Below are 25,294 nucleotides of genomic sequence, written 5' to 3' on the forward strand. Positions count from 1 at the left end.
TTAGAGTCGAAAGTTGAATACATTTATAATTACATAATTTAGTTTTATCCAATCCAATCCCATTAACATTTCCAATTGTTTGTTCTGATTGATGGAACTCTCCTCAATTTTTTCGCCTCCTTTTTGATCGACCAACAATTCCACAAATGCACTAATCTTATCGGAACTCAACCGTAGAATATTTATAAAAAAGCAAACACAAGGTTGAACCATTATTAGTATGGGAAGGCAGTTTTGACATGGTCATTATTTGTACCATTTTATGCTTGTTTATTTGACACTTGGAAATAAAAGGCTAGACCGCGTGCCTTTTCGCAATTGATAACATTGTCTCCACCGGATTATAATAATAATTATAAAGTGTGAGATTAAATTGGTTTCTGTTGATTATTTCCAGTAAATTATTTTATTACATTTTGTCATTGCATTGTTGTACTCATATACTCTATAAAATGTACTTAAGTGTGAAGGAGAAATAAGTAGGTACATTGTGACGTCACTTTTTGATAAGACAAAGTTCGAAAAGTTTGAACCATAGAAACAATGATCAATGAAATGTCATATCATTTGTTGTTTTTAATCACAGCCACCTCCAATCTCATTCGCGAGTAAAATTGACGATCTACAAGACTTTGATGGTGGTTTGGATATAGGAAATCGAAAGTTTAATTCAAAACAATTAGAAATGAAGGAAAACTTATCGAGCAACTAAAAAAAAAATTGCACAAAAACAAGGTTAACAATTTCGTTAATATTATTCAAAATGTTGACCAAATATTTCCATCAAAACTCGTAAACATTACGGAAAATGTGCCTATCAAGTGGTACAATCGTCTATTTTTACATGACTAGATAATAGTTTAAAGTTGCGGATTGTGAATTTTTTAGTTTTCAAGGGTATAAAGCTCGTTATTTGCCTTATTTATGGTGTAATCTTAAAGGATTGGTGCTCATTTTACGCAGAATTTCATGCAGAATCCAAAAACGTGAGATTGGCCCACAAATAACTGAGTTATGAGCGATTAAAGTTTCCGATGTTGAATTTTAAGTTGAAAATTTTTCAAAGTTGAATACTTCCGAAACTACAGAAGATTTTGAGAAACGGTTTTCACCCTCGTTTTTCTCGGCTCATTTTTCTTTGGCATCGGCCCTCAAAAGTGGAAAATTCGATGGTCGATTTTTTTGGCAAAATAATTTTCAATTTTTTCGTTTTTTGATTTTTTTTAAATAAAATTTTATGGCTAAAACTGTCTCAAATTTCTGCGATGGAGACCTCGGTTATTTTTGGGGTAAACTTGCGTTATTAGGGCTCATTTTACGCAGATTCCAAATCCGTGTTCAAAATTCATGTACGACGAAGAGCCTAAAATTAAGCCAAACAGAACTAGAAACTCGAACGACAATCTAAAAAAAATCAAAAGGGACATTATAATAGACAATTCAGAAAAATATAAAAAAAGATTTGAAATTTTACTTTTACTTTAAAATGTATTGTTTTCTTTACCACATCACGCACTTATTTTCGGGATTCATTTTGGCACCAACAGGACAACTAAAAGCTTCAGCAAACTCTTCCATGTTAGCCAAAGTCCCCAAAACTCTATATCGATTTGGTACGTGCTCATTCCTCTCTACCAACTCCGTAAGATACTTCAGAGAATCGTCACTACACCAACCCTGGAAAAAAGATTGTACGCAACACCAACATTAAAACACGCACTTACTGTTGCAAAATTAATAAAAAAAAGCTGCTCCAACGAATATTTATCTGAAACAGTCCCATCGGGACGATTTTCCATCAACTTTAAGAAAGCAGCAAAGGCGTGTCGAAGTCCCCCATTATCCGCGAGGTTCTCATCCAAAGTTCTCGTTCCATTAATATTATCCACGTCGGGAACAACAAATTGGTTGTATTGCTCCACAAAACAGGCAGCTTTCTCGTCAAAACTGTTTGTATTTTCGGGTGATAATAACGGACTTTGATCTCCTAGTTCGTTGTAATAAATGCCTCGACTGTCAAAATGGTGGACAAACTCATGGGCAATAATGCTGCCGTAGCGGCTATAATCAAAAACTACATCGCTGCCGTTTAAGAACCGCGACTGTAAAACAGAAGCTGGTGAAACTAAAATCAAATTACCGATTAGTTTCGTTCTTAATATTGGCAGGACTGACTTATTCTCATGGTGGGTTTGATCGCGTAGGCGTTGACTTCAAAAGCGGATTTGGTCCATCTACAATACAACGTTTAGATGTGGTTTTGTCCCCGGCAATTGGTCCCCAAACCTTTTCGTCCCCGGTCAATTCGTCCCCAAGGCAATTTGCCCCCAGTTTAATTTGTCCTTGAATTGAAGATGTGATTTATATAATTTTACTTAAAATTGATATCAGCAACACAAGCTATATACTAAGAAAATTTTCGGGGGCCAATTGACGGGGACGAACTGGTCGTATCCCAATAACTCACTGATTATGACTGAAAAATCTCCCCAAAGCATACGCTTGTTTGAAGGCGCGAATTCGTCTCGCATTTCCAAAGTTGTCCCACTCACAGATCCTCAAATTCTCGTAGAAACCGTCCAGCGCATCGGCGGTTTCGACGAATTTCGGAAAACCTAACTCCACCACGATGTTGTCGAGTTTTTGGTTAACAGCCCCACGCGAATCGTTGTCGAGCCAATTTAGATCAATTAGAGCTTCTTTGAATGTTTGTCTCACGTTATTGATTATGGTGGCGGCCTGAAAAATCGAGTTAAGCGGAGTTGGATTGGTACGACTGTCTTACCGCGGGGATTTTATGGATGTCGAAATTGTAGTTGATGAAGTCGTAAGTCACTGCGTAGTTTAGACTGACGGGGTCGACGACATCGAGGAGTTTTCTGGTGCAGTAGTCAGATCTGAAAAGGATTTTAGTTGGTGTGTTGGGGTTGGTGGACGCTACCTGTTGTAGTAGGTGAGGTCCAAACTGGTGTAGTACTCCTCGAAAGCCGCCCTCATTTCCGGGTCGTTGCTGTCGGGCGCCATGTACATAAACGTCTTTAAAAGAACGAAATTTTTCACCACTCCTGGATCTGTCTTCCGGATCAAATTCAACACTCCATAGACTAACGAAGGTGACGCTAAATACACAAGAAAATCCTCCGTGATGTTAACATTAGCCCACTTAAAGTGTTGCCCCAGGTAATCAACCCAGTTTATCTAAAATCGGAGCGTTTGAATAAAACTCTGTTAAATTCGCCCCATTACGTCAATTTCGTCCCCAAATTGTTCCTCAGTCCACGTCTGTAGTTCCCCCAACGTGGTGATGTCACTCGGAAGAACCATGTCATCGTCCACGATCTGAAAAACTTCTTAGATCATCGTTCGGTAATAAAACATTACGTACTCCTTTATCGTACAATAGCGCCATAAATCTCTTCATGTCATTTAAATCTCGTGTTAATTCCTCCTCAGGTTTGGTCACGCCGTGTTCAACAAGAAGATGTTTACTGATCGCTCTAAAGAACACATCTAAAGGGTCTTGTTCGAGGATTCTCGAAGAAATTTTGACTTTTTTCAGCGATTCCTCCAAGACTTCATCGTAGGTTTTAACAGTGCGTGGTCGGATCATCTCGGGGATGTTTTCACTGTCCGTAAACATCTAAAACGAGTTTAATTTTAGCTTCAAGCTCCCACTCACCAACACAACGTAGTCTTCAGGGTTGAAGCTCGCGACCATAAATTGAAACATGAGCGGTACACCGAATTGCGCCGCAATGTTTCCAATTTCCGAAAACGAGATTTTCTCGACTGGGTCGCCAACGAGCGGCATTCCGCCGAATTCTTGGATTACTAGTTTTTCTTCAGATTGATAATATGGGAGGGTTAAAACGTCACTATTTAAACACGCTGTAAATGCGGATTTGGCTTTTTTTACAGATACTGGGTCACTGCTCCTCTTAGGTGCGGACAGGATTTCTAGAATTGGAAATTTAACTCTGTGGATAAGTTTCACAGGAAGCTACCTCGCCCGATTTTAATCAGTTCTTCAGTAGTCAAGGTAAAGTGGTCAAGAGTTGGTTGGTCGTCGGGTCTGACATGGTATTTCCCGAAATTCCCACAAGCGAACTTGTGGAAATCTTCGCAGGGGTCGACGCTCTCATCCAGGTAGTTCAAATCTGAAGCAAAATACACTTAAAAAAATCTGATTTAGTGACTTTCACTCCTCAAGGTTGCTCGCCTAGTAACTGTATTGGAAATATGTAAAACATTTGAATTTTTTTTCACATTTCTTATTTATATTATTTTAGAACGTCTCAAATAAACTATTTATTAAAATTGTGAATAAATTTAGGTGGCAGTAAAGCGACCGTTGTTACCCTTTTGCTGCTTTAGTTATCTCGGCGGAAGTACAATTTTCCAAATCACTGCCATCACTATCCATTTCTTCAAATACAATTTTCCAAATTACTATCATCACTATTCTCCATTTTCTAATTCAAAACACTCTGTAGATCACTACAATTATCTCAAAGTGAAACTAAACAGCATCACATCACGAGAAATCAACAACCGTCACCATGGTAACGCGGTTTCTTTCCTGTGATAGGTTGGAATAAACGCGGGCGATTTGAAAAAATGCAAATTGTCATGGTAACCACAAAGTTTTTTATTGGTTCAATGGATCAGTGAAGTATAAAATTCCGATCTATGATTGGCTAAAGGCAGTGAATTATGAATTATTATTCACATGCTTGAAATGAAGGTAAAATTATTAAGCGAAAAAATTTAAATAAAGGAAATATTATTACACGGTCGTAGAAAAGCTACTATTTGTATATTGTATCTGTATATAAGAAGTATCAATGCGCTTGATTTCAAGAAGAATCTTACCTATTGAAGCCTCAGCTTGGACGAAGGCCGCCAAGACTGTTATCACTGTAGCTGCGTGCATCTTCACAACACCACTAGCCAGCATTCATTGTGATAGCTACGTTACCCCAGATAAGGTATCTTAAAGATTGGAAACTCCCGATTCGCGGTTTTTGTTGTATTTTTATAAACTTAATTGCAAATCGGTGTTTAGACTCCAAACTGGAGACTTCAAAGGGAGCGCTAATGAAAACAAGTGCTTGATCTTTGTCATATTCAGATGTTATCTATACATTAGTCAGTTGAACTCGACGATACTATGAAAGAAAATGAAAGATTCGCGCAGGGCTAGATGGAAGTCTTATCACGAAAAAATCCACCTAGAAGTTATTTCTAAAAATTTCGTTGCGAAATTAGCCTAAGCCAGGTCAGCTTCCAATCTTCGAAGATTATCTGATTACCGTTTGACACGTGTCTTCCGATAAGTAATCAATCATTGTCAGGGTCTAGGAAATTATTATTATTGACAACAACAAATGATAGAAATTATGCCCAAAGTTGACACTTCTTTTCTGGATTCATGGGAGCTCCAACCGGGCAATTGAAGGCCTCGGAAAACTCCCTCATGTTGGCCAAACTCCCAATGACTCTGTATCTTTTGGGGGGATAACCGTTCGTTGTCGAGACAATGACACTCAGAGTGTAATCTGATTCATCGGAACACCACATCTGGGGAAAAATCAATGAGTCCCGGAATCCCGGAATTCTCTTTGACTCACTGTTCCGTAACCAATGAAAAAGAGCTGTTCTAACGTGTACTTCCCTTCAACTTGAATTTTTGATTCTTCCGCCATTTTCTTGAACGCTTTGTACGACTCTCTGATTCCTCCATTGTCGGCCAAGTTCTCGTTGACACAATTCGAACCATTTACCTGTCAGTTAAAGTTAAAATTTAGATCGCATAGGAATAGAGGAATAGAGGAATAGAGAAGAAACTCACAAAAGAGGCGATTTCAGGTACGTAATATTGGCTGTACTGCTCTTCAAAACACGTGACTATCGTGTCGAAAGAGTCGGATGTGGGGTTCGTCCACCAAACATTCAATTGTCCGTCTTGGTCGTAATTTTTACCGTTGTTATCAAAGCCGTGTGTTATCTCATGGGCGATGATGCTGCCAAGACGACTGTAATCCAAGATTGGATTAGTGCCGGAGAAAAAAACGGGATTAAGCATCGATAGGGGGATCACTGCAAGAAAGCACACGCTTAAAAATAATCAGTTTAGTTTGATTTCAAAATTTTCATTCTTTCAATGCAGAAGTTAGCTGCCTTTCAGTCCCTAATTCAGACTCGGTCGCTATCTTGCTTAATTATGAAACAATCTTAACGTATTGGTGCTCATTTTACGCAGAATTTCACGCTGAGTCCAAAAATATCTATTTTTTTTCGTACGGCATCAAATAACTTGAAATTTTGGGTTGTCGCCAGAGGGCCAAAATTTTGGAGGTTCGAAAATGATTTTGCTCGATATCTCCGGAATTTATTGCCGTACGGCGATTTTGAGCTCTGCGTAAAATGAGCCCAAATAAAAGAAGCGAAATCGATTTAGAAAAATTAAGTTTTCATCTGCAAAAGAACTGCAATAATTTATTACCGATTTTATTGTTGGGCCTGTTGTAATACGCGTTGGTATCAAAAGTGGACTTTCCCCAGCTGCAACAGACATTTTATTTCCATTACAACAATGTTGGCAACACTTACAAAAACCGCTCCGGCACGAGTTGCTTGAATTGGTACGCCTGTCTAAAAGCCCGAATTCTGCGAGCATTCCCGTAATTATCCCCTTCACAAACTTTGAAATTGTCGTAGAAACGATCAAGGTCTGTTCCGTTGACCACAAAATCAGGGTGTGCCAGTAGTACCAACATATTCTCCAGTTTTTCCAACGCTGCTTGACGCGACTCTAGATCCATCCATTGCAAGTCTGATAACATCGCTTTAAAAGTGTCTTGAATGTTGTCCACGAGCTCATACGCCTAAAAAGTTGGCACTGAGAGAAAGAAAAACACTAGAAAATTTTACTATACTGTAGTGATTTTGTTGACATCGTAGTGGTACCGCTGATACAAATAAGTCACCGCGTAACTCAAACTAGCAGTGTCGACAACATCTAGAATTTTGCGGGCACAGTATTGGTCTCTGGGATAAAGTTGGTAGCCCTTATCTTCGTAATATTTGACGAAGGCGTTTTGAGTGGCCAAATCGCTATCTGGAGCTTGGAAAAGGAAGACACGAAGCAAAGCAAAATTTTTGACCACCGCAGGATCTGTCTTGTGGACTAAATTAATAACTCCATAAAGCCATCGACTGTCTGGTACCATAACTTTAACATCACTCTTCATTTCAACACCGGAAAATTGAAAAACTTTGTTCAAATACTCGCTCCAGTTCAACTAAAATAACTGTTAAAACCTTTGGAAACAAACTTCTTTGTTTACTTGTGGGAAATATCCATCGGTCCACTCTTGAAGTTGAGCCAGAGTCACCTCGGAAGCTAAAGACGCAACATCACTGTCTTGAACTCCTCCAGCATACAGCTGCCGCATGAACGTCGCCATGTCGTTGAGTTCGGCCTCAACTTCTTCATCACTCTTCTTAACAGTGGTGTTCTTCAACAAGATCTTCGCGAGAGTTTGCAGGAAAACGTCAAATGGAGCTGAGGACTTCGTCGCGTGTTCGTGGAAACCCTCTTCTAAGACTTCTTCGTACGATTTTAACAGCCGCGGTCTGAAGAGACTCGGGTTCGTTAAAGAGTCGGCACTTATTCTTATCACACTTTCAGTTTGGGTTGTTTGTCCAACAGTAAACGTGAAAATCAAAGGAATTCCGTAGTTTGCAACAAGATCTCCGATGTCAGTCCAAGAGAAGTTGACAGTTTCGTTGGAAGGAGAAAGAAGCGGCATTCCTCCAGCTTCTTGTATTGTTACAATCTGTGGAGTACCATTAAGAGCGCCATGGTACAAATGGGAATTAACACAAGCTCTGTATGCAGACTTCGCTTTTTTAACTGCAATGGGGTCTTCGGGGTGTTTAGAGTCCGACAAAATCTCTACGACTTTACGTTAGTTTGTTTAACTCGAAGAAACTTACTTTACCTATGCCAAGTTTGATCAAATCGTCTTCTAAAAGAGTGAAGTGGTCAATGATGTTAACACCAGAAGGTCGAGGATGGAGTTGGGCAAAATTTCCACAAGCGAAGTTGTAGAAGTTGTCGCAGGGATCAACAGAAGTGTCTAAGTAATCCCACTCAGGTATATCTGCAATGATTACTTAATAAAGTGGAGGTGAGGCTAAGAATTACCATTGGGAGTGAAGACAAGTTTGCAGCGGACGCAGGAAAGAGTTAGGACGAGTCCTAATAGTGTTTTGAATACAAGAGTCATTACACTTCGCGGAGAACCTGGGGAATTGAGTTTGAAGGCACAAACGAGTCATACTTGAGTTTCGAAGATAAGATTGGGATTTGAAGTGCAGATAATTCAATCTGGAAATGCGGGATTATCGTCAAGAGACGCGTAGTTAAAAATTGTATTTGCAAAGGTTGATTCTAAGCGAAAATTCAAATTCAATTTGATTAACAGCGTTATTGAAAAAATTGGGTTAAAAACGTGAAATTTCAAATTTCAAAGTTGGTACGATTGAAAATTGGGGAGATGTCAATTTGTCGAAATTAACCTTACTTTTTGATAAATTTACTTGTGCGTGGACTATAAAATTGCTTTGTGACGGCTATTTGCAGTAAAAAGGTTAGTTTAGATACAAAGCGATTTTACACAGGGACAGATATTTATTTCGCGATCAAACAAGTGTAAAATTTCGAGTGGGAAATTTGAAACTTTACGTTTTGTAATTAATTTTTTTTAGTAATGCCGTAATAACATCGAATTCTAAAAATAACCTATCGAATAAGAATTCTGTAGAGAACAATCCGCTATTAATTGCAACAGGAATGAATTACACGATAAAAATTTCAAAATTTATGACCTTGAGTGGGACAGTTGCAACCTAAACCAACTGTATGTAGCTTTTTCGTTCCTCATTCGTTGCTATAGCAACTAGTGAGAAATTAGAGTATATCCTGCGTGTCAAAAAAAGTTAGCTGTGTGGCAGTCGCCTAGCAACTCCATAGCAACATGGCAAATAGACAACATCTTTCATTGTGCAGTGATTTTTTTGTACGAACTAATGAAGATCGTCGTAGAAAAAGTACAGTGTAGAACTCGCATGGAATATCCATTTCCAACTCGTCGTATAAATGTTGATGTTCCACACGCATTTCTAAGTAATGTATATTGGGCTAAAATTTTCAAACGTCGTTTATTTTGCGTATCTTAAACGACGTAGAAAAAGTATAGTACACAACGCAAAGTAACTTTTGCAAAATGCAACCTAATTTCGTGTTCAGATCAATAATTGTCTATATTATCCTCAGATGTCGCCAAGAATTCTTGGCCCTCCCACGGCTGCGCCAACCATCGATTCTTCATTCCTCTTCGAAACCCCGAGGAGTAAACGCGCGAAAATTCAACCATGGACGACCGCACCATCGACTTGATCTTCGCCGGCTCTCTGGAGAACCTTCCTCCAGTGAGCTCGAAAATCGTGCGAATCTTCACCAGCTCCACGTTCACAGGTGAGTGAAAATCGTCCGTCAGAGTTTCTTAACTTTTTTCTGAAGATACCACCATGGAAAGAAACACTCTGATGGCGAAATGCTACCCCAAAATCAAAGACTATTGCCGGGAGAAGCACGGGCTGGAGTTCCAGGTAAGTGACCTTCGCTATGCGCATTTTTCTTAAATGGCCTTGGACAAGGGCGCGAACTTGGTACCGCTTGGTACAAGAACAATTAACCTACTCGGAGGGAATCGATACTTTAATTGCGGCTTTAAGGTGGTCGACATGAGATGGGGGGTCAGAGACGAGGCCACAGACGACCACATGACCACAGAACTGTGCATGAAGGAGATCCAGAACTGCCAGAGGTTGTCCATGGGCCCCAATTTCGTCGTTTTCTTGGGGCAGAAGTACGGCTATCGCCCCATTCCCACGTACATCCTGTCTTCGGAACTCCAACTGATCCGAGACGAGTTGGCTAACACCGGCCACGACCCCACACTCATTGACACGTGGTATAGGAAGGACAGCAACGCGGTTCCGCCGATTTCGGTCCTCCAGCCCATTTCGTCGATTCTCATCAACTTTAACAACAAGAGAATCCCGAAGTTGCAAGCTGAGGATCAAGCAAAGTGGTGGGACACGTTGAATAAGTTTCAGAAGCTCTTCAGGAAGGCTGCAGCGTCGTTGTACCAACAGGGGAGGATGGATCATGACGCCATGCACAACTATTTCATGTCGGTGACGGAACGGGAGGTCATCAACGGGATTTTGAGTGTGAAGAACACGAAGAATCACTGCTTGGCGTACGTGCGCTACATCAACAACATCAACTTGCAGAATCTGAAGAAGGCGTCGTTGTTTGTCGACATCATCAACAGGAGTTTGGACGTGGAGTCGGCGAAGCTCCTGGGAAACCTGCGGGATGAGAGGCTGCCGGAGAAGATTGAAACCAGCAACATGCAGAAGTAAGTATTTTGGTTCAAAATTCTGCTACCCATGGTCAGTCCGCCTACTACGATAATAAAACAAAAATTTTGAAAAAAAAAAACGTTCCAATAAGTTATTTTTTGAAAAAATTATAACTATTTGAAAATAAAAAAAGCATTTTTTTTTTGGAAAAATTCATAACTTTTTTAGGATTGGGTAAAAAATGTGGTCGATTTGGTATGGAATACCCCATATGCAAAAAATAAAACACTCGTGCGAAATTGGTCACTGCCCGTACTTGTTATGTAAAATACATACATTGAATTCGCCCTATCCTGAACTTTGATCGAAATCGCCTTAAATTCCAGATACACCGTGGAGTGGATCGGCCGCGAAGGCCTCGACAACGAAACCCACGAAGACTACCTAAAGCACTTCATCACCCATTTCTACAAGAACATCGTCAAGCTGGTAGACCGCGCCATGCGCAAAGAAGACTCCAGCGCCCAAGGACAGATCGTCACCGAGATCCTCCAACACCTCCACGCCTGCAACAACTCAGTCCGCGTCTTCTACGGGCGTGAAGCGAGCCTCGAGCACATCCACGACTACATGACCGACGACTCCGACAAACTCCTGGTGCTGTACGGCGAAGGCGGCTGCGGGAAGACGTCGCTTTTGGCGAAGAGCGCCGGCATGTCCATCAGCACGGAGTGGTTCAAGAACGCCAAACCAATTAGTATAATTCGGTTCTTAGGCACCACTCCGGATTCCTCGGCTTTGACGCCGACGCTCATCTCGATTTGTCAACAGATTTCTTATAATTTCATGCTTCCGTTTGATGGGATTCCGGATGATCTGGTGCCGCTCACCGCGCATTTTAAGTATTTGCTCACTTTGGCGACGAAGGAGCAGCCGCTGGTGTTGTTCTTGGACTCAGTTGACCAGTTAACTGGGACTCAAGACGCTAACAAGGTGTCGTGGTTGCCGACGCGGCTTCCGCCACATTGTAAAATTGTGGTGTCTTGCGCTTCGGAGGAAAACAACCCGGAAGTGTCTAGAGAGTACCACGTGTTGAGGCGGATGGTCGATGTTGAAGAAAACTTCATAGAAGTGAGAGCTTTGGGCGAAGAACTCGCGATGAAAGTCGTGAAGTGAGTGCTCCTAGAATTCAATTGTTTTGTTTATAATAATGATTTTAGGATGTGGATGAGGACGGCCTGCCGCGACCTCACCAACTACCAGTGGCGGCTCGTCTCCAACGCCATCGAAAAGTGCAGTTTACCCATCTTCGTCAAGCTGGTTTTCGCCGAAATCTGCAGGTGGCGCAGCTACACCAAAAGCCAAGATACTCATTTAGCGTCCACCGTCATGGACTCCATCATGATGTTGTTCGAAAGAATCGAGAAGCAGCACGGAAGGATTCTCGTCTTCCACGCTTTGGCCTACATAACAGCGGCCAAAAGCGGTCTGTCAGAATCCGAACTGGAAGATTTGATCTCGTTGGACGACAAAGTCCTCGATGACGTCTACCAGTACCACTTACCGCCCGTCCGAAGAATTCCTCCTCTGCTGTGGACGAGAATCCGGAACGACTTGCCGAACTATTTGTCGGAACGCGAAGCCGATGGTGTTAGCGTGATGAATTGGTACCATCGCCAGTTCAGAGACACGGCGAAGGAGCGCTATTTTAAGAACATGAACATGGCGATGTACTTCCATTCGATGATTGCTGACTACTTTTTGGGGATTTGGGGCGGCGGCAATCCCAAACCCTTCAAGTACACCGAAATTCAAAGACACAGGTAAAGTCAGTTGGTGGTCAATCACAATTAATGTTTTGTTTTTCTTCAGATTCAATCTCACGGACAAAGAGGGAGTCGCTGACAGAAAAGTGCCTGTTCAACCTCTGGTTTTCTACTCCAAGGATGGGAAAGTTTCTCGTTATAATCTGAGGAAGTTCGGGGAACTGCCGTTTCATTTGGTACGGTCGCGGCGCTTCAAGGATCTTTACGAAAACGTTCTTTTTAATTATGAGTGGTTGCACGCGAAGTTGTCGAGTTGTCCGCTTCAAGCGGTTCTTGCGGATTATGAAGATGCGAGTAACCACATCGAAGATAAGGAAGCAAGAAGGTATACGATATCTCGATTATTTATGTAGTAATGTTAAATTATTGGTGCTCATTTTACGCAGAATTTCACGCAGAATCCAAAACTGGGCGATATATTCCCATACGTCAATAAATAACCGAATCAGAATTTTCTAAAAAAAATCTAAAATCTAATAATTTTACAGAGAACTGATGTTGGTGGCTGACGCGTTACGCCTCGGAGGAGCAGTCCTCGGCCACTACCCCAACATGCTCGCCCCCCAACTCGTCGGAAGACTCTTACCAGAAGTTGGTAACAACCCCAACATCAAAATGTTGCTCAACGACTGCGACATCAAAGGACCCGTCCACTGTTCTCTTTTACCAGTGTACCATTGTCTGCACACACCTGGAGGTCCCTTGAAATACTCCCTCGAAGGACACCAGTTTGCGGTTTTCGCCATTTGTTTAACATCCGATTATAGATACGTAGTCTCAATATCTAATAGATTTATAACGTGGGATTTGTCAACAAGCGACTTGACGAGAGATGTTAATCCGAACATTGAAGGAATAATGCAGCAGTTGGTGTTGAGCCCGGATAATAAGTGGGCGGCGGCTTATACTAACAACAATCAGACGGTTTTACTTAACATGTTGTCGAGCGAATTTGTTACTACGGATAATCCTCTTCCGGAAGGAGAACCAGTTTGCGGAATATTTCTTTTGAATAAAAATTTGTACATCTATGGGCTCAATCGCTGGGTGAAATTCGACATGAGAGGGAACAGAGAAGAAGATTTCAATGCGAGTATAGAGCTGGAAGAATGGCAGATTTTACGTAAGTTTCATTCAAAAGTTGTGTTTTCCCAAAATTTCATAGCTATAGCACTAAAATTACCAAAATTACGAATTTTAGCCAAAGATGTCATCAATTTTTGCTTGTTCTGAAAAATAAAAAATCCTAAAATTCTTTTCCGCCTGTGTTTTAGTGATGGAATTTAACACTCCCACCGAGCACCGCATCATCTTCTGGAAAGGCACTCTGGACGACGACCGCATGCTGCTTCACTTAAAAGTCGACGAAGACGATTTCGACCCGTTCGACTTCCACAGCTCCATAGTCTTCACCAAAGACAACTCCACCTTATATGCGTGTACCACTGAGGGAAACTACGGCGTGTCAAAGTACCGGCGTTCTCTTCCTGAGAAGAAATGGATCTTGATGGAGAATCTTCCACGAATGGAAAACGACGACTCCGAGGTGATGCTGCAGTTGAAACTCGACAAACACGACAAAGTCCTCTTTGGTACGTCTCTTTGGTATTTAGTTCGTTTGTTAAACTCCTTATTTTAGGCACCACGAGCAACGGCTTCGTCCTCTGGGACTTCGACGAAGAGGCTAACATTAGCCGGGACGCCATCGTGCTCAAACTGCCCTATGGTACTAGAAATATTACCACGAAGATCTTGCAGTCGAATTCCGTCACCTTGAGTGGGCGTAGAAATTATGCCATTGCTGGTGTTCGGAAGAATTTGTACGTCTGGAATGTTAAAGAACAGAAGCTTGTTAAGATTCTTGATGCTCATTTTGGGAGAATCATACAACTGGAAGATTTAACGATCGGTAATTGGAACAGTATCGTGACGTCGTCCATTGATCGCACTGTGAAAGTTTGGAATATTAATAATATCTTCGAACAGGTGCACGTGATTGATAGGCATGAGCTGCAGGTGGATTCCATCAGGTAAGGGTGAGGCCAGGGGCGGATTTAATGGGTTCGCAAAACTACCCTTTTTTGATGTTTTAATCTAATCTAATCTAAATCTAAAGAGATTTTTTATAAATTTGCTGCTATTGCACAAAGTTACGGTACTTTCAAGGAAAAATTTTAGTCACTTAATAAGCTTAAAGAAGGTAGTAAAACCTGCAAATTGTATCACCATTGCACCAAAATTACCCAAATTACGGTGCTTTTAAAGAAAATTTCGAGATTTTTGTTACACCCTAAACCCATCACCAATTGTTTCAGCTTATCCGACGACTTAAGCTTAGCCGTGACAGTCACCCGAAACTGCGCAGGAGTCTGGGACTTGCGAGTGGGAAAACTAACGGCAAAACTAGCCGACAGCCCCCTCGGCGCCATTGTCACCCACGCCATAATCACCCCAGACGGAAAGTACATAATCTCCGCAGAATCCGGCAACTTCTTAATCTGGTTGCGCCTAACTCAACAAGTAATTTTCAAAGAAGAACAACCAGGAATCCGCCAACTGTCTCTGATGGACGAAGGCACAAAAGTGCTATCAATTTCAAAGCCGAGCAATCCAGCAGGCACGGATATGGTGCGTACGGTGGCCACAGCCTGCGTGCGCGAAATTCCAAGTGGCGAAATGGTCTACAGCTTCGAGTATCCGGTGAGGAGTATCACAGGAGTTCCTTTCAAGTTGGCGGTGATCAGCAGCGACGTGCAGCATTTGGTGGTGGTGGCAGCGGACAAAACGAATCGAGATTGCATTATTGTCTACAATGCTAATAATGGAAGTTTGGTGCATAAAATATCGCTGAAAGCTTGTGGGGTTAAAGACGTGGGATCTCTGGTCGCGATGCCCCATAAAGGCCACTTGATCGCAGTCATGAATATCGATAAAGGTGCTATTATAGATATAAAAAGCAAGAAGCACCTGAGGAGCGTCCCGAAATGGGGAGGAAGTGTAACGAAGGATGGAAAATACGGACTGTATGCTCCATCTCGGTAAGAACCCGCAAGACGTGTCGTCACCTCACTGCTATTTTCACAGAGGCGGTCTTGAGCTTCTAGAACTCAAAAAAGGTCAAACTGTGCGCACTTTCATCCCCAAAGTGGCCGAAGGAGTCTTTACCATTATTTGTCTCTTTAATAAAACTGATGAATATGTGTTGTATTATCACAGCGGTCGTAAAACATTACGGGTTTTTCGGTACGTCGCCAGAAGCGAGTTCTTTTGTTAAAAGTGAGATGTTTTAGAACTTCTGATGCCACCATGGTCGCTAATTATCGGGTGCAAGCTGAACTGACGGCTGTTGAAAGTACTCCCGATGGCAGAGCTTTGGTTTTGGGGACTGTGGATGGCTGTGTTTCTGTCTTGGCGATTGTGGATACTGATAAGCAGGAGTTGGACGATTATTTGGCCGAAATGCCGTCCAGAGATGAAGAGGTAGTCATATTATTACCATTATTAGTACCTATAATCAATCGATTATTTATTTATTTATTAATTAATCTTTGTCAGGTAAAATTTCAAATTTCCCACTCAAAATTTCGAAATTGGTAGTACTGAAAATTGAAGAGCTGTCACTTTGTCTTAAGTAGGTAATCTCACTTTTTAAATTTTCTTGTGCATGGACTATAAATTTGCTTTGGAAAGACATATTTGCAGTAAAAAGGTTAGTTTAGCCATAAAGCGACGTTCCACGGTGACAGATTTTCGAAATTTAGCGCGGGAAATTTCAAATTTCAAATTTTTTAATTCAATTTTTTTACTAACGCCATAATATTATCGAATTCTAAAAATAATGCCCAGAATGAGAATTCTTTAGAGCACAATCCGCCATTAACCAAATTTTACACAACCTTCGAAATTTCGAGCGGAAAATTTGAAATTTTACTTTTTAATTCCATTTTTTCATTAACGTCGTAATAACAGAGAATTTTAAAAATATCTCTCATTTTAAGAATTTTCTAGAACTAAATCCGCCTTTAATTTAATTTGAAGGTTAGGGGGAGCAAGAAAAAAATAAAAATAAAATCTCCATGTTATTTCTCTACGTTAAGCAATCCGTGGAACACCCGGTACAATATTTTATTCAAAACTCATTACAGTTGTATAATGAGCTCTATAAAACCCTTGTTGCGTAATAAAATACACTCATTATACAACAAGTGATATAATGGTTACATTACATCCCTCATTTTTCATTGTTCATTAAAACGACTTTACTTTAAATCTCAAAGCCTACTGAGAATGAGTTTTTTTATCAAAGTATGTATTCTCTAGTGGCGTAAAGTAAAATCTCGTTACGTTGCTATGGCATCAGCGCAAGCATGGCTTTCTGGATGATGCTAAATTTGTCATTGCTGTCACTTCTGTCAATACTTGTATTATGAATTGACTATCTAAAAATGTATTTTTAGTGGAAAAAGAAGGTGAATAAAATGAAGGCTGCGACTCGTTTCAAGGCTGTGGGCTCCATCGCCAAGTTGTCGACAGTTTTCGGCAACAACGTGGCAAACGAAGTGAATAACAATCCCATCGTGGAGGAAATGATAGAAGAAGAATAAAAAGTTACTAAAAATAGTGGTGTTTTTATTTTTTATTTTTCCCTACATTAAGTGATTTACAAAACAGTCATTTACGGTATTAATAAATTACGAAATGATAGGTACATCGATAACAAATTTGTGCTTTGCACAAAAATAAAGTGCAAATATTTTAGTAATACTTTTATAAATAAAATAAATTACAAGTCTTTGATTGGAACACAGGAACCCATTAATAACAAAAACAAAGTAAACTCAATCACAGTAAATAATTACATCGACGCGGCAATGTTAAACATCTCTTCGAAAAATAGCGCGTTATCCACAAATAAATTCGTCTCATCTCTGGTCATCAAATACGCAATAAGCTCATTTGGCAGGTTATATAAAAGTCTCTAGAATATTTCGTATTTTTCGTACAAAAACAACATCAATGTATATTCTTTGAAGTCTTCTTTTTGGTCACTTTGCCTTTTAACACCTGTGTGGCTCCTTTAACCATCAACAAAAACCAATAAATCTGCGGTAACAATAAAATAAGAATGCTTATCTTGCATCCGTTTGGTAATGACTGGACAGCCTGCGCAAGAAATTCAATGTAATCTCCAACAACTCCTTTGAACAACTTACCGAAAAATAGTCCAAACCGGCACTTCGACCGTACAAATATATCACACATGGAAACATAGCTACTCTACATAGAAAGAAGATGACTAACATGACGAGTCCGTTGGTAACGTACAGACTCGACGATTTCAGTCCAATCTTCGACAAAATCCCCCTCAAGGACACGAAAGGAGTACTGGCCTCCATCAGGTACACGAAACCGAAAAAACAGTCGCCCAGACCGCCCCTCAAATACTGAAAAAAAAAGAAATATTACTCTTTTTTCACGATTGCCACATATCAAGTTGGCATAGGACAAATTTCGTAGAAAAAATAGTGTACACAACTCTCGTTTAATGGCTATTATGATAGGCGTGTTTTTTACGATACTCGTCAAGGTCGTGTCGTAATTTACACACTCAATATCAATGACTATTAAGTGAGAAAATAACACTAAAAAAACACGAGAAACATTAACCTTGTTGCCATTAGCAACGTGTTTAAAAAGCCTTAAAATACGCTGCTATTGACAACGTACCTTTATAAAGCTCTAAGGTACGTTGCTGTTGGAAATCGTTAACAATCAGTTTTAGGAAATCAGGGGGAGTCATAGAAAATTACAAGAAAATCAGGGGAAATCAATAGGAAATCAGATGAAGTTTTTCGACATAACAAGCAAATAAGGAGAAATTAGACGAAATCACAAGGAATTCAGGGGAAGTTTTATGAAATCACAAGGAAATAAGGAGAAATTGGGCGAAATAACAAGGAAATCAGGAAAATTTTATGAAATCACAAGGAAATAAGGGGAAGTTGGACAAAACACAAGGAAGCCAGGGGAATTTAGACAAAATTACAAGAAAATAAGACGAAGTTGGACGAAATCACAGGGGATTCAGGGAAGTTTAGACAAAATTACAAGAAAATAAGGGGAAATTGTACAAAAGCACAAGGAAGAATTCAAGGGAAGTTTTACGAAATAACAAGCAAATAAGAAGAAATTAGATGAAATCACAAAGAATTCAGGGGAAGTTTTACGAAATAACAAGCAAATAAGATGAAATTACACAAAATCACAAGGAAATAAGGGGAAGTTGGACGAAAACACAAAGAAATCAGAGGAATTTAGACGAAATTACAAGAAAATAAAGGAAAATTACAACGAATTCAGGGGAAGTTTTATGAGAAGTATTAACCCCTGGATATATTATACAAGGTGTTTATAAATGTTTCTAGCATCAAGGGTGGCTATGAAATGTCAAAGAAATTTGCCGCTCATTGCAAATGTGGGTTTCGATTTGTCAACTGACATTTGCAGCTAACCTCAAACATGAAGCAAAGTAAGTTTTGAGAAATAAACTGTTTCAGTTGTGGCTGAAAACCTAAAAATCGAAAACTTGGGCACAAAACCGTAACTAAAACGTCATTGAAGTAAGTAACATTATAAATAATTTTCATGATAGTAATATTCACTATGAAAACAAAGCGGCACAATAGTGTACGACAGGAATTCCAAAGCCACTCTTGATGCTAGAAACATTTATAAACACCTTGTACAACAATCATTTTATGCCAAGCATAACAATAAGTGTAATAAATGCCTATTAAACGAGAGTTGTATACAAAAAATTTTCCACGCCCGATGAATGACAAATCTCAATGATAACTTGATAAATGGCGAAAACATTTCCATAGACTATGGACAATTAATACCAACCGTAATAACTAGAAAACCGAAAGCTCCTATAAAAATGTGATGTCCCACGATGACGGCGTGCGTTTTCAAGTAGCTGAGGAATTTAACGCCCGTCCGTTTGGCGTCACCGTTCATGACAATCTGCATCACTTTGGCATTGTGGACTTTATACATTGACCAGATGTCGTAGAGAAAATATGCGGCCCCAAACCAAGCATACGCCTCTGAAATGTAATGCGACGTGTGCAGGATGTCTCTGAAGCACGAATAGCAGCAACATGTGAATCCGGTGATGCAGCAAAACAGCGCTTGGACGGCCGAGACGATCCTAAAGAAGCATTTTATCAATATTTGTTCTTAACGCACGGAGATAACGAGATTTTATTGTTTTTTATGACCAACTTGATTATACTCACTTATTGCTGATGTCGTAAACATCCGCCACGGACAATTTGTATAATTTAATAAACTTTTGTCCAGAAGTTGTTCGTAGAAGTAAGTTGTTGAGAGCGTGGTAAAGAACGGTGAAGAAGACGAGTCCATAGCAAAACAACGAGAATCCTCGGTTGACGGAAATCTTATCTTCCCATTCCAGATCGGCGATTGATAATAGCGACAAAACTAACGTTGAACCGACGACGAAAATCAACGGTATGTGCAAATGAGTTTTCTTGTGCTAAAACAAGAAAAAAACGAGTTTGGATTAAGTTGCACAACGCCCATACCTCCATAGCGCACAAACGAATGCACGTGTACTTTCTAGTAATTATCTGATAACTACGATCCTTCAATAAACCTCTTATCTTTTACGTAAATATTTAGAACGTCTGAATAGCCTTTAAGATACATTTTTGTGATTTATTGTGGTTGTTAAATTGCTTCAATGGGACGTGCGTTTGAACCGGTTCATGGGGTTAAGTGGCAGCAACGGGCACGTGAAGATTTTCGGAAATTCTAGAGACATGGGGAGACTTACCTCTTTTTTGAATTGGGAAATTAGCTGAACTTTTGATTTCATTTTTCGGAAATTTGAACAAAGGCGACAATATTTAACGTTATTTCACATGTCGACGGGTTTAAAGAAACTTTGCATTTTGCAAGTAATATTTTTTGAGGTTAAGTTCGAGAACTGTCAAATTTGTATTTAAACGGACAGCGACATCTGTCGGCGGTCCCCTCGAACACTTACAGGAAGCTGTAAACGTGTTTAAAATTTAAATTTTTTTATTTGAAACTGATACAAATTGGTACAAATTGAGAAGATTAATTATACGCAACAGTCGCAGTTCAGACACCACAAACAACAAGCACAGTCCGCACAGTCTCCGCAGTCACAACAACACAAATTGCAGCAAGACGGGTCTAAACAACACGCGCAGCATCCCGCTGTTGGAAGAGGATTATCATCAGCGTCGAAATTCTTCGTTCTTTTAGGCTGTTGCTGCACAATCTCTTGAACGCTGGCTTCGTTTCTCAGCGGGACACTCTTCAAACAATGAGTCATTCATATTTAGATAAACACAATTGTTATTATTATTATTATTATTATTATATTACCTGTGCCCTCTCTGCGGTAATGACGGTGCTGAAACAATATTGCGATTGGTTGGTGATAACAAGTCAACAACCAATGACGTAACACTTACCTGACACAAAGGCCCATGATTGGATTTACGACCCACCGCACCGTGGTCAGATTTTTCAATGTTTTTACGAGAATAAATTTCGGTATTGTTCGGAAGTAATCGCAGACAGTGGCGGCACGAAGATTTAATTCATGCAGATACCCAGAGGCGGATTTAGGGCGACTGAGGCCCGGGGCGCGTGAAAAACTATTATTTCCCGGTTCTGTTGACTTCTTCCTTAAGATTTAGTTTAAATTCTAGAGATTTACTACGTTTAAACTGGGGCGTTTGTGATGTTCCGCCTCTGTTTATTACCGCAATAACATCATCAATAAAAATGAAAGTTTTACTACAAGACCATTGTTGCTATTTTTATACGCCATGACAAATCTTAAATAATTCTACAGAAAAGCACTCAAATAATAAAAAATTCCAGCGACGATTAAAACCACGCAGATTTTATCGACGCACCACATCCTGGAAAAAACAATCAAATTGGAAAATAAACAAAAACTACGTTAAATTTCTTACAATTTCATGTGTAGATGCGCATTTGTTCCACTATTTTCACCCAAAGTGTAGTTTTGCGCCCCCCGCACGCAGTTCGCCAAATATTCTCTCAAATCCTCAATTCCTTCAAGTTTATAAATGTCTTTCTCAACTTCGTTTAGTTGTTTGGTTCCTTCGAGACTTTGCAAGCGGTCGTAACACCAATTTTCTTTGGTGTAAAACTGGCACAACGCGTAGACGTTCCAAGCGTTGCTCTGGACTGGCATGAAACTACAAGGTTTTTATTAATGTTTTTAGCATCAAGGGTGGCTACGAAATGTCAAATAAATTTAATATCCCGCTTATTTGAGGAACAAATTTAAATTATTTGTACTCATTTGATGCAGAATCCAAAACTGCTTGAATTTTTTACATCCGTCAATAAATAACCGAATTAGTAGCATTTAAATTTGTGTCTAGTGAACTTTTAGCTCCGAAATCTTTGGTCTTAATAATAACAGCGGCAAAATAGTGCATGACAGAATTCCAGAACCCCCCTTGATGCTAGAAACATTTATAAACACCTTGTATAAAAATACCTCGTAATTAAATAAACACGTAGAAAAAGTCTTACTGTGGTTTTATCCGGCACAATATTAGCAGAGCGTCCAAAAGAAGAGCCGGCATAAGTTGGAAACAAATAAAAACAGCGTAATGTTTGATTTTTGACTCTGTTAGAGATAATCGGGGGTACCAATATAAATTGCTGAACGGAAAAGTCTCCAAAACTGTTTGTCCAACATCCACGACTTGCCTCATTGTGTATTCTTGACCAGACACCGCGTTGTAGACTCTTCTTTCTCTGATCAAACAAAGTACCATCAAATAGATGAGGGAACAATCTTACTTGTTCGTGATAACGTCGTAATTAAAAGTTAAAAAAAAATAAAATAAGGGGAAGTGGCACGAAACCACAAGGAAATAGGGGAAGTTGGACGAAATCACAAGGAATTCAGGAGAAGTTTTACGAAATAACAAGGAAATAAGGGGAAGTTGGACAAAAAAACAAGGAAATCAGGGGAATTTAGAAGAAATTACAAGAAAATAAGGGGAAGTTGGCGCATCAAACTTACTTGTTCGTGATAAAGTCGTACGTGCTGTACAAAAGAAAATTGGCTAAAATGTCGGCCGGGATGCAATTTAAACGCGTGTCTTGGTTGCAACACAATGTTCTAACGAGTCCCGTTCCGACACCAACGAGAAATCCTGAAGGACTTGTCCTTGAATATCCCGGAACCGGTTCTTTTAAAGTTGGTACGACTGTAAAAACATTTAGTGAGTGTTCTTTACTAGGAGCGAAAGGAAGTCGTACCAACTGAAGGTCTAACAATGACGACAGGGAGATTGTTCATTTCTTGGGCCACCAGATTCTCGCTGAGGGCTTTGGCGAAGTGGTAGCAGTGCGGGAACGGCCCTAGGATGCTGAAATTGGTTTATTTTACAGTACAGCGTGTTTCAAAATTATTTTCATCTAGTTGGCTTCTGTCATTTAGTGTCACTTGTCAAACGTCAAAATCGTCATTTCTTTGTTTAAGGTTGGAATCTTGATGATGGATTAACTTTGGAAATTTTAAGAGGGCAAGGTTGGCATTTTCGTCCCCCAGAATTTGACATTTGACAATTTTGACGTGAAATTTAGTGGTGCGCGTCCTTAAACATGTTCCGAGTAAAGTGAAATTTTCCTCAGATGCGACTGCTGTGAAAAACGGTAAGAAACAATTTCATTTCCATTTTCATTACATTGATAGAACTTATACGATCGTCTTTTGTTCCCCAAAACTTAATTCACAACATTTGCAACAAGAACGAATTACACGATAAAAATTTTGAAATTTGAGACTTTGGGTGGACATTTGCAACCTAAACCAACTGATCTAACCATTTTTGAGGTTATGCAACAATCGTTCTAACCACTATGTTCATAGAGCGGCATGTTTAAATCGTTTTGAAAATTGCTAGATAACTAGATAAAAATCAATGTGAAGCACTTACTCTTTTTTAATTTTTTCCACGACATTCCACGGAAGAAATTCGCAGATTTCGATCACTTTCTGCGGGTGGAGTGAAATTGCATCGTCCAAAACTTCTTCGAAGTGGCAAAAGGTCGTGGAGACGTGAATAAAAGCCTTTAAGTTCCTGCAGCTTCGCGCCAAATCCAACATTTGTTTGGTTCCTCGGACGTTGGTCAAAACGGTGTCTTTTAGTCCGCCCATTTTAAGCTCAGCGCAATGATAAATTATGGAAACGTCTTCACGGATCTTCTCGAAGTCTTCTAACTTCAGGGTTTCTAAGAGATCTCCGCAAACAACCTCAACCTTGATGGAAGCCTCTTCAAACCCCTACAAATTTTTTACCATCAATAGCCATTATTTTAGTTCAAGTTATACTAACTAACAGGAGTGTTGATGAAGATTTCGTTCAAACGGACGTGTGCTTCTTTATCTTCCTGGTTTCTGATGAAAACGTACACTTTTCTAATAGAACTACACACCCTCAGAATCTTCCACAAGAGCACTTTACCGATGAGACCGGTGACGCCGGTTATCAGCACTGTGTTATCTTCGAAGAGTTGGGCGATTCGGTCGGGTTGGTTCATCTTGAGTTGAAGAAGACTGGAGATGCAATGACTGTTCTTGTTGTTAACAAACGTTGTAACGATTATTATAGGTAGGTCGTTTTTGCAGAGGCGGATTGGAAAGCATTGGGCCCGGTAAAAATGGGTAGTAGTATTATTGCTTTCTCGGTTTTGCTTGAATTTTCTGTTTGATTCATGCGGGTTTCTATAGATCTTCTAGCAATTAATTCCTGTTAGGGTTTTTCTAAATTCCCATTACGTTTTGTCCAAATGTTTATAGATTCTTCAGATTTTCTCTAAAAGAACAGAAATAAAATCAAAATTGTTGTGTCAATTTGTCGTATTTCTCCGAAATTTCTCACTAATTTGCAAAAAGCCAGAACTCACTTGACTTTCGAGACAGAAACTTAAAAATGAAAATTTCTAAAATTTGAGTCTTCTGCTCTACAATTTTGAAATTTGGTACAGTTAATACCCGACTCAAAAATAGTTACGTCCCCAAATTTCGTAGATGTAGCTCTAAAATTACGAATTTTAGCTAAAAATGTTGTCAATTTTTGCTTGTACTTGAAAAATAAAAATTTCGAAAATTGGAGTCTTTTTGAAATTTGGTGGAGTTAATAAACAATTGAAAAAAAATTTCTCTCCAAATTTTGTAGGTGTAACACTAAAATTAGCAAAGTTACAAATTTTAGCCCAAAATGTTGTCAATTTTTGCTTGTTCTAAAAAATAAAAATTTCTAAAATTGGAGTCTTTTGCTCTACAATTTTGAAATTTGGTACAGTTAATACACAACTTAAAAATAATAACTTCCCTAAAAATTGTAGCTGTAGCTCCAAAACTATCAAAATTATAATTTTTTTAGAGAATGTCGGAAATTTTTGCTTGGTCTTCAATTTCTAAAATTTGAGTTTTTCGCTCTAAAATTTTGCAATTTGGTAGTTAATCCACTAATCCACAGTAACTGCCTATTCCTGACTTTAGTTGCTTCAGATTCTGTTTAAATTCTGTAGATTCTCATTTTCATTTTCTCTACATTAGGCACAAATTCTCTTTGAATTTTTTTTGATGCTCTGAAATTTGTCTAGAGGTTTTTTCAAGTTTGTTCTGGATAAATTTGAGATCATCTCTGTTTTCTGTAAAATCTCATGACCAAAAAGTGTAAAGTTGGATTCCGTTCTTGTTTAAATCCGGCTCTGCTTCGTTGCTTCGTTTAACATTTTCCCTGTAAAAGTCGTACGCGTTTGACTAGTCTCATTAGCAGTTTGCTCTAAAACTAGGCCTAAAAATCACCCGCAATTAAAATTTCCATTGGTTTATTACACATTAAACAAACACCATTTATTTTTTCTACAAAATTATAGTAATCGGACGTTTTAATAGTCATTTAAAC

General features: G+C 39.5%; 6 protein-coding genes and 1 long non-coding RNA gene across 10 annotated transcripts; 2 read left to right on the plus strand and 5 right to left on the minus strand.

Annotated features, from left to right (window-relative positions):
* Window positions 1–731: 731 nt before the first annotated feature.
* Window positions 732–4,985, minus strand: LOC148178054 (endothelin-converting enzyme homolog). 3 transcript variants are annotated; one of them, XM_088031645.1, is made up of 12 exons: window positions 4,873–4,985; window positions 4,005–4,157; window positions 3,680–3,957; window positions 3,386–3,640; window positions 3,247–3,339; window positions 2,942–3,198; window positions 2,786–2,897; window positions 2,468–2,739; window positions 2,176–2,234; window positions 1,725–2,125; window positions 1,517–1,677; window positions 732–1,404 (listed from the first exon to the last, which is right to left on the minus strand). In XM_088031645.1, exons 1-12 carry the CDS (start codon window positions 4,955–4,957, stop codon window positions 1,311–1,313), a joined length of 2,220 nt encoding a protein of 739 aa, XP_087887771.1. In that variant the 5' UTR covers window positions 4,958–4,985; the 3' UTR covers window positions 732–1,310. The 3 variants fall into 3 exon arrangements, with proteins under 3 accessions (XP_087887771.1, XP_087887773.1, XP_087887774.1); XM_088031647.1 differs by having other exon boundaries at window positions 732–1,363; window positions 4,873–4,984; XM_088031648.1 differs by lacking the exon at window positions 732–1,404 and having other exon boundaries at window positions 1,458–1,677; window positions 4,873–4,984.
* Window positions 4,986–5,347: 362 nt separating this feature from the next.
* LOC148178055 (neprilysin-11-like) lies at window positions 5,348–8,349 on the minus strand. The gene is made up of 9 exons (XM_088031649.1): window positions 8,213–8,349; window positions 8,007–8,168; window positions 7,350–7,960; window positions 6,939–7,304; window positions 6,613–6,887; window positions 6,506–6,564; window positions 5,852–6,099; window positions 5,631–5,783; window positions 5,348–5,580 (listed from the first exon to the last, which is right to left on the minus strand). The coding sequence occupies exons 1-9, from the start codon at window positions 8,292–8,294 to the stop codon at window positions 5,398–5,400; spliced, it is 2,139 nt and encodes a 712-aa protein (XP_087887775.1). The 5' UTR covers window positions 8,295–8,349; the 3' UTR covers window positions 5,348–5,397.
* A 566-nt stretch (window positions 8,350–8,915) lies between these two features.
* On the plus strand, window positions 8,916–9,423 carry LOC148178056 (uncharacterized). Its single transcript, XR_015769759.1, has 2 exons — window positions 8,916–9,193; window positions 9,344–9,423. It is a non-coding gene; the product is annotated as an uncharacterized LOC148178056 (long non-coding RNA).
* LOC148178057 (NACHT and WD repeat domain-containing protein 2) lies at window positions 9,355–16,995 on the plus strand. The gene is made up of 13 exons (XM_088032073.1): window positions 9,355–9,544; window positions 9,590–9,678; window positions 9,805–10,496; window positions 10,827–11,612; window positions 11,661–12,263; window positions 12,313–12,591; window positions 12,755–13,389; window positions 13,541–13,858; window positions 13,906–14,296; window positions 14,582–15,304; window positions 15,351–15,509; window positions 15,557–15,746; window positions 16,724–16,995. The coding sequence occupies exons 1-13, from the start codon at window positions 9,442–9,444 to the stop codon at window positions 16,868–16,870; spliced, it is 5,115 nt and encodes a 1,704-aa protein (XP_087888199.1). The 5' UTR covers window positions 9,355–9,441; the 3' UTR covers window positions 16,871–16,995.
* LOC148178058 (TLC domain-containing protein 3A) lies at window positions 16,875–20,315 on the minus strand. Of its 2 annotated transcripts, none has more exons than XM_088032075.1 (5): window positions 20,128–20,315; window positions 19,568–19,827; window positions 19,173–19,479; window positions 17,480–17,710; window positions 16,875–17,429 (listed from the first exon to the last, which is right to left on the minus strand). In XM_088032075.1, exons 1-5 carry the CDS (start codon window positions 20,167–20,169, stop codon window positions 17,280–17,282), a joined length of 990 nt encoding a protein of 329 aa, XP_087888201.1. In that variant the 5' UTR covers window positions 20,170–20,315; the 3' UTR covers window positions 16,875–17,279. The 2 variants fall into 2 exon arrangements, with proteins under 2 accessions (XP_087888201.1, XP_087888202.1); XM_088032076.1 differs by lacking the exon at window positions 20,128–20,315 and adding an exon at window positions 19,877–20,114.
* Window positions 20,316–20,357: 42 nt separating this feature from the next.
* On the minus strand, window positions 20,358–20,920 carry LOC148178059 (uncharacterized). The gene is made up of 3 exons (XM_088032077.1): window positions 20,798–20,920; window positions 20,709–20,736; window positions 20,358–20,637 (listed from the first exon to the last, which is right to left on the minus strand). Exons 1-3 carry the CDS (start codon window positions 20,812–20,814, stop codon window positions 20,419–20,421), a joined length of 264 nt encoding a protein of 87 aa, XP_087888203.1. The 5' UTR covers window positions 20,815–20,920; the 3' UTR covers window positions 20,358–20,418.
* Window positions 20,921–21,063: 143 nt separating this feature from the next.
* Window positions 21,064–25,288, minus strand: LOC148178060 (fatty acyl-CoA reductase wat-like). The gene is made up of 12 exons (XM_088033441.1): window positions 25,225–25,288; window positions 25,097–25,183; window positions 24,938–25,037; window positions 24,712–24,742; window positions 24,288–24,323; window positions 23,721–24,116; window positions 23,318–23,664; window positions 22,638–22,747; window positions 22,399–22,585; window positions 21,900–22,127; window positions 21,308–21,556; window positions 21,064–21,253 (listed from the first exon to the last, which is right to left on the minus strand). The coding sequence occupies exons 1-12, from the start codon at window positions 25,286–25,288 to the stop codon at window positions 21,178–21,180; spliced, it is 1,911 nt and encodes a 636-aa protein (XP_087889567.1). The 3' UTR covers window positions 21,064–21,177.
* Between the last annotated feature and the right edge of the window lie 6 nt (window positions 25,289–25,294).

Source organism: Gnatocerus cornutus, chromosome 3, assembly GCF_029298725.1.
Source record: "Gnatocerus cornutus isolate USDA-ARS CGAHR chromosome 3, icGnaCorn1.1, whole genome shotgun sequence".
In the NCBI taxonomy this organism is placed as follows: Eukaryota; Metazoa; Arthropoda; class Insecta; order Coleoptera; family Tenebrionidae; genus Gnatocerus; species Gnatocerus cornutus.

Coding starts and splice junctions, on each gene's coding strand:
- LOC148178054 (XM_088031645.1), bottom strand. CDS start 4,957: ATGCTGGCTAGTGGTGTTGTGAAGATGCACGCAGCTACAGTGATAACA. Junction 3,199..3,246: donor AATTTGGGGACGAAATTGAC/GTAATGGGGCGA, acceptor CTCCGATTTTAG/ATAAACTGGGTTGATTACCT. Junction 2,898..2,941: donor GACCTCACCTACTACAACAG/GTAGCGTCCACC, acceptor AATCCTTTTCAG/ATCTGACTACTGCACCAGAA.
- LOC148178055 (XM_088031649.1), bottom strand. CDS start 8,294: ATGACTCTTGTATTCAAAACACTATTAGGACTCGTCCTAACTCTTTCC. Junction 5,784..5,851: donor TACCTGAAATCGCCTCTTTT/GTGAGTTTCTTC, acceptor TTTAACTGACAG/GTAAATGGTTCGAATTGTGT. Junction 5,581..5,630: donor TTTTCATTGGTTACGGAACA/GTGAGTCAAAGA, acceptor ATTTTTCCCCAG/ATGTGGTGTTCCGATGAATC.
- LOC148178057 (XM_088032073.1), top strand. CDS start 9,442: ATGGACGACCGCACCATCGACTTGATCTTCGCCGGCTCTCTGGAGAAC. Junction 10,497..10,826: donor GAAACCAGCAACATGCAGAA/GTAAGTATTTTG, acceptor CTTAAATTCCAG/ATACACCGTGGAGTGGATCG. Junction 15,510..15,556: donor AAAACATTACGGGTTTTTCG/GTACGTCGCCAG, acceptor GAGATGTTTTAG/AACTTCTGATGCCACCATGG.
- LOC148178058 (XM_088032075.1), bottom strand. CDS start 20,169: ATGAAATCAAAAGTTCAGCTAATTTCCCAATTCAAAAAAGAG. Junction 19,828..20,127: donor TTTCCCAATTCAAAAAAGAG/GTAAGTCTCCCC, acceptor TTCTTGTTTTAG/CACAAGAAAACTCATTTGCA. Junction 19,480..19,567: donor GTTTACGACATCAGCAATAA/GTGAGTATAATC, acceptor ATGCTTCTTTAG/GATCGTCTCGGCCGTCCAAG.
- LOC148178059 (XM_088032077.1), bottom strand. Junction 20,638..20,708: donor TTACCGCAGAGAGGGCACAG/GTAATATAATAA, acceptor CATTGTTTGAAG/AGTGTCCCGCTGAGAAACGA.
- LOC148178060 (XM_088033441.1), bottom strand. CDS start 25,288: ATGACTATTAAAACGTCCGATTACTATAATTTTGTAGAAAAAATAAAT. Junction 23,665..23,720: donor AAATCTTCATCAACACTCCT/GTTAGTTAGTAT, acceptor AAAAATTTGTAG/GGGTTTGAAGAGGCTTCCAT. Junction 21,254..21,307: donor GCGCATCTACACATGAAATT/GTAAGAAATTTA, acceptor TGTTTTTTCCAG/GATGTGGTGCGTCGATAAAA.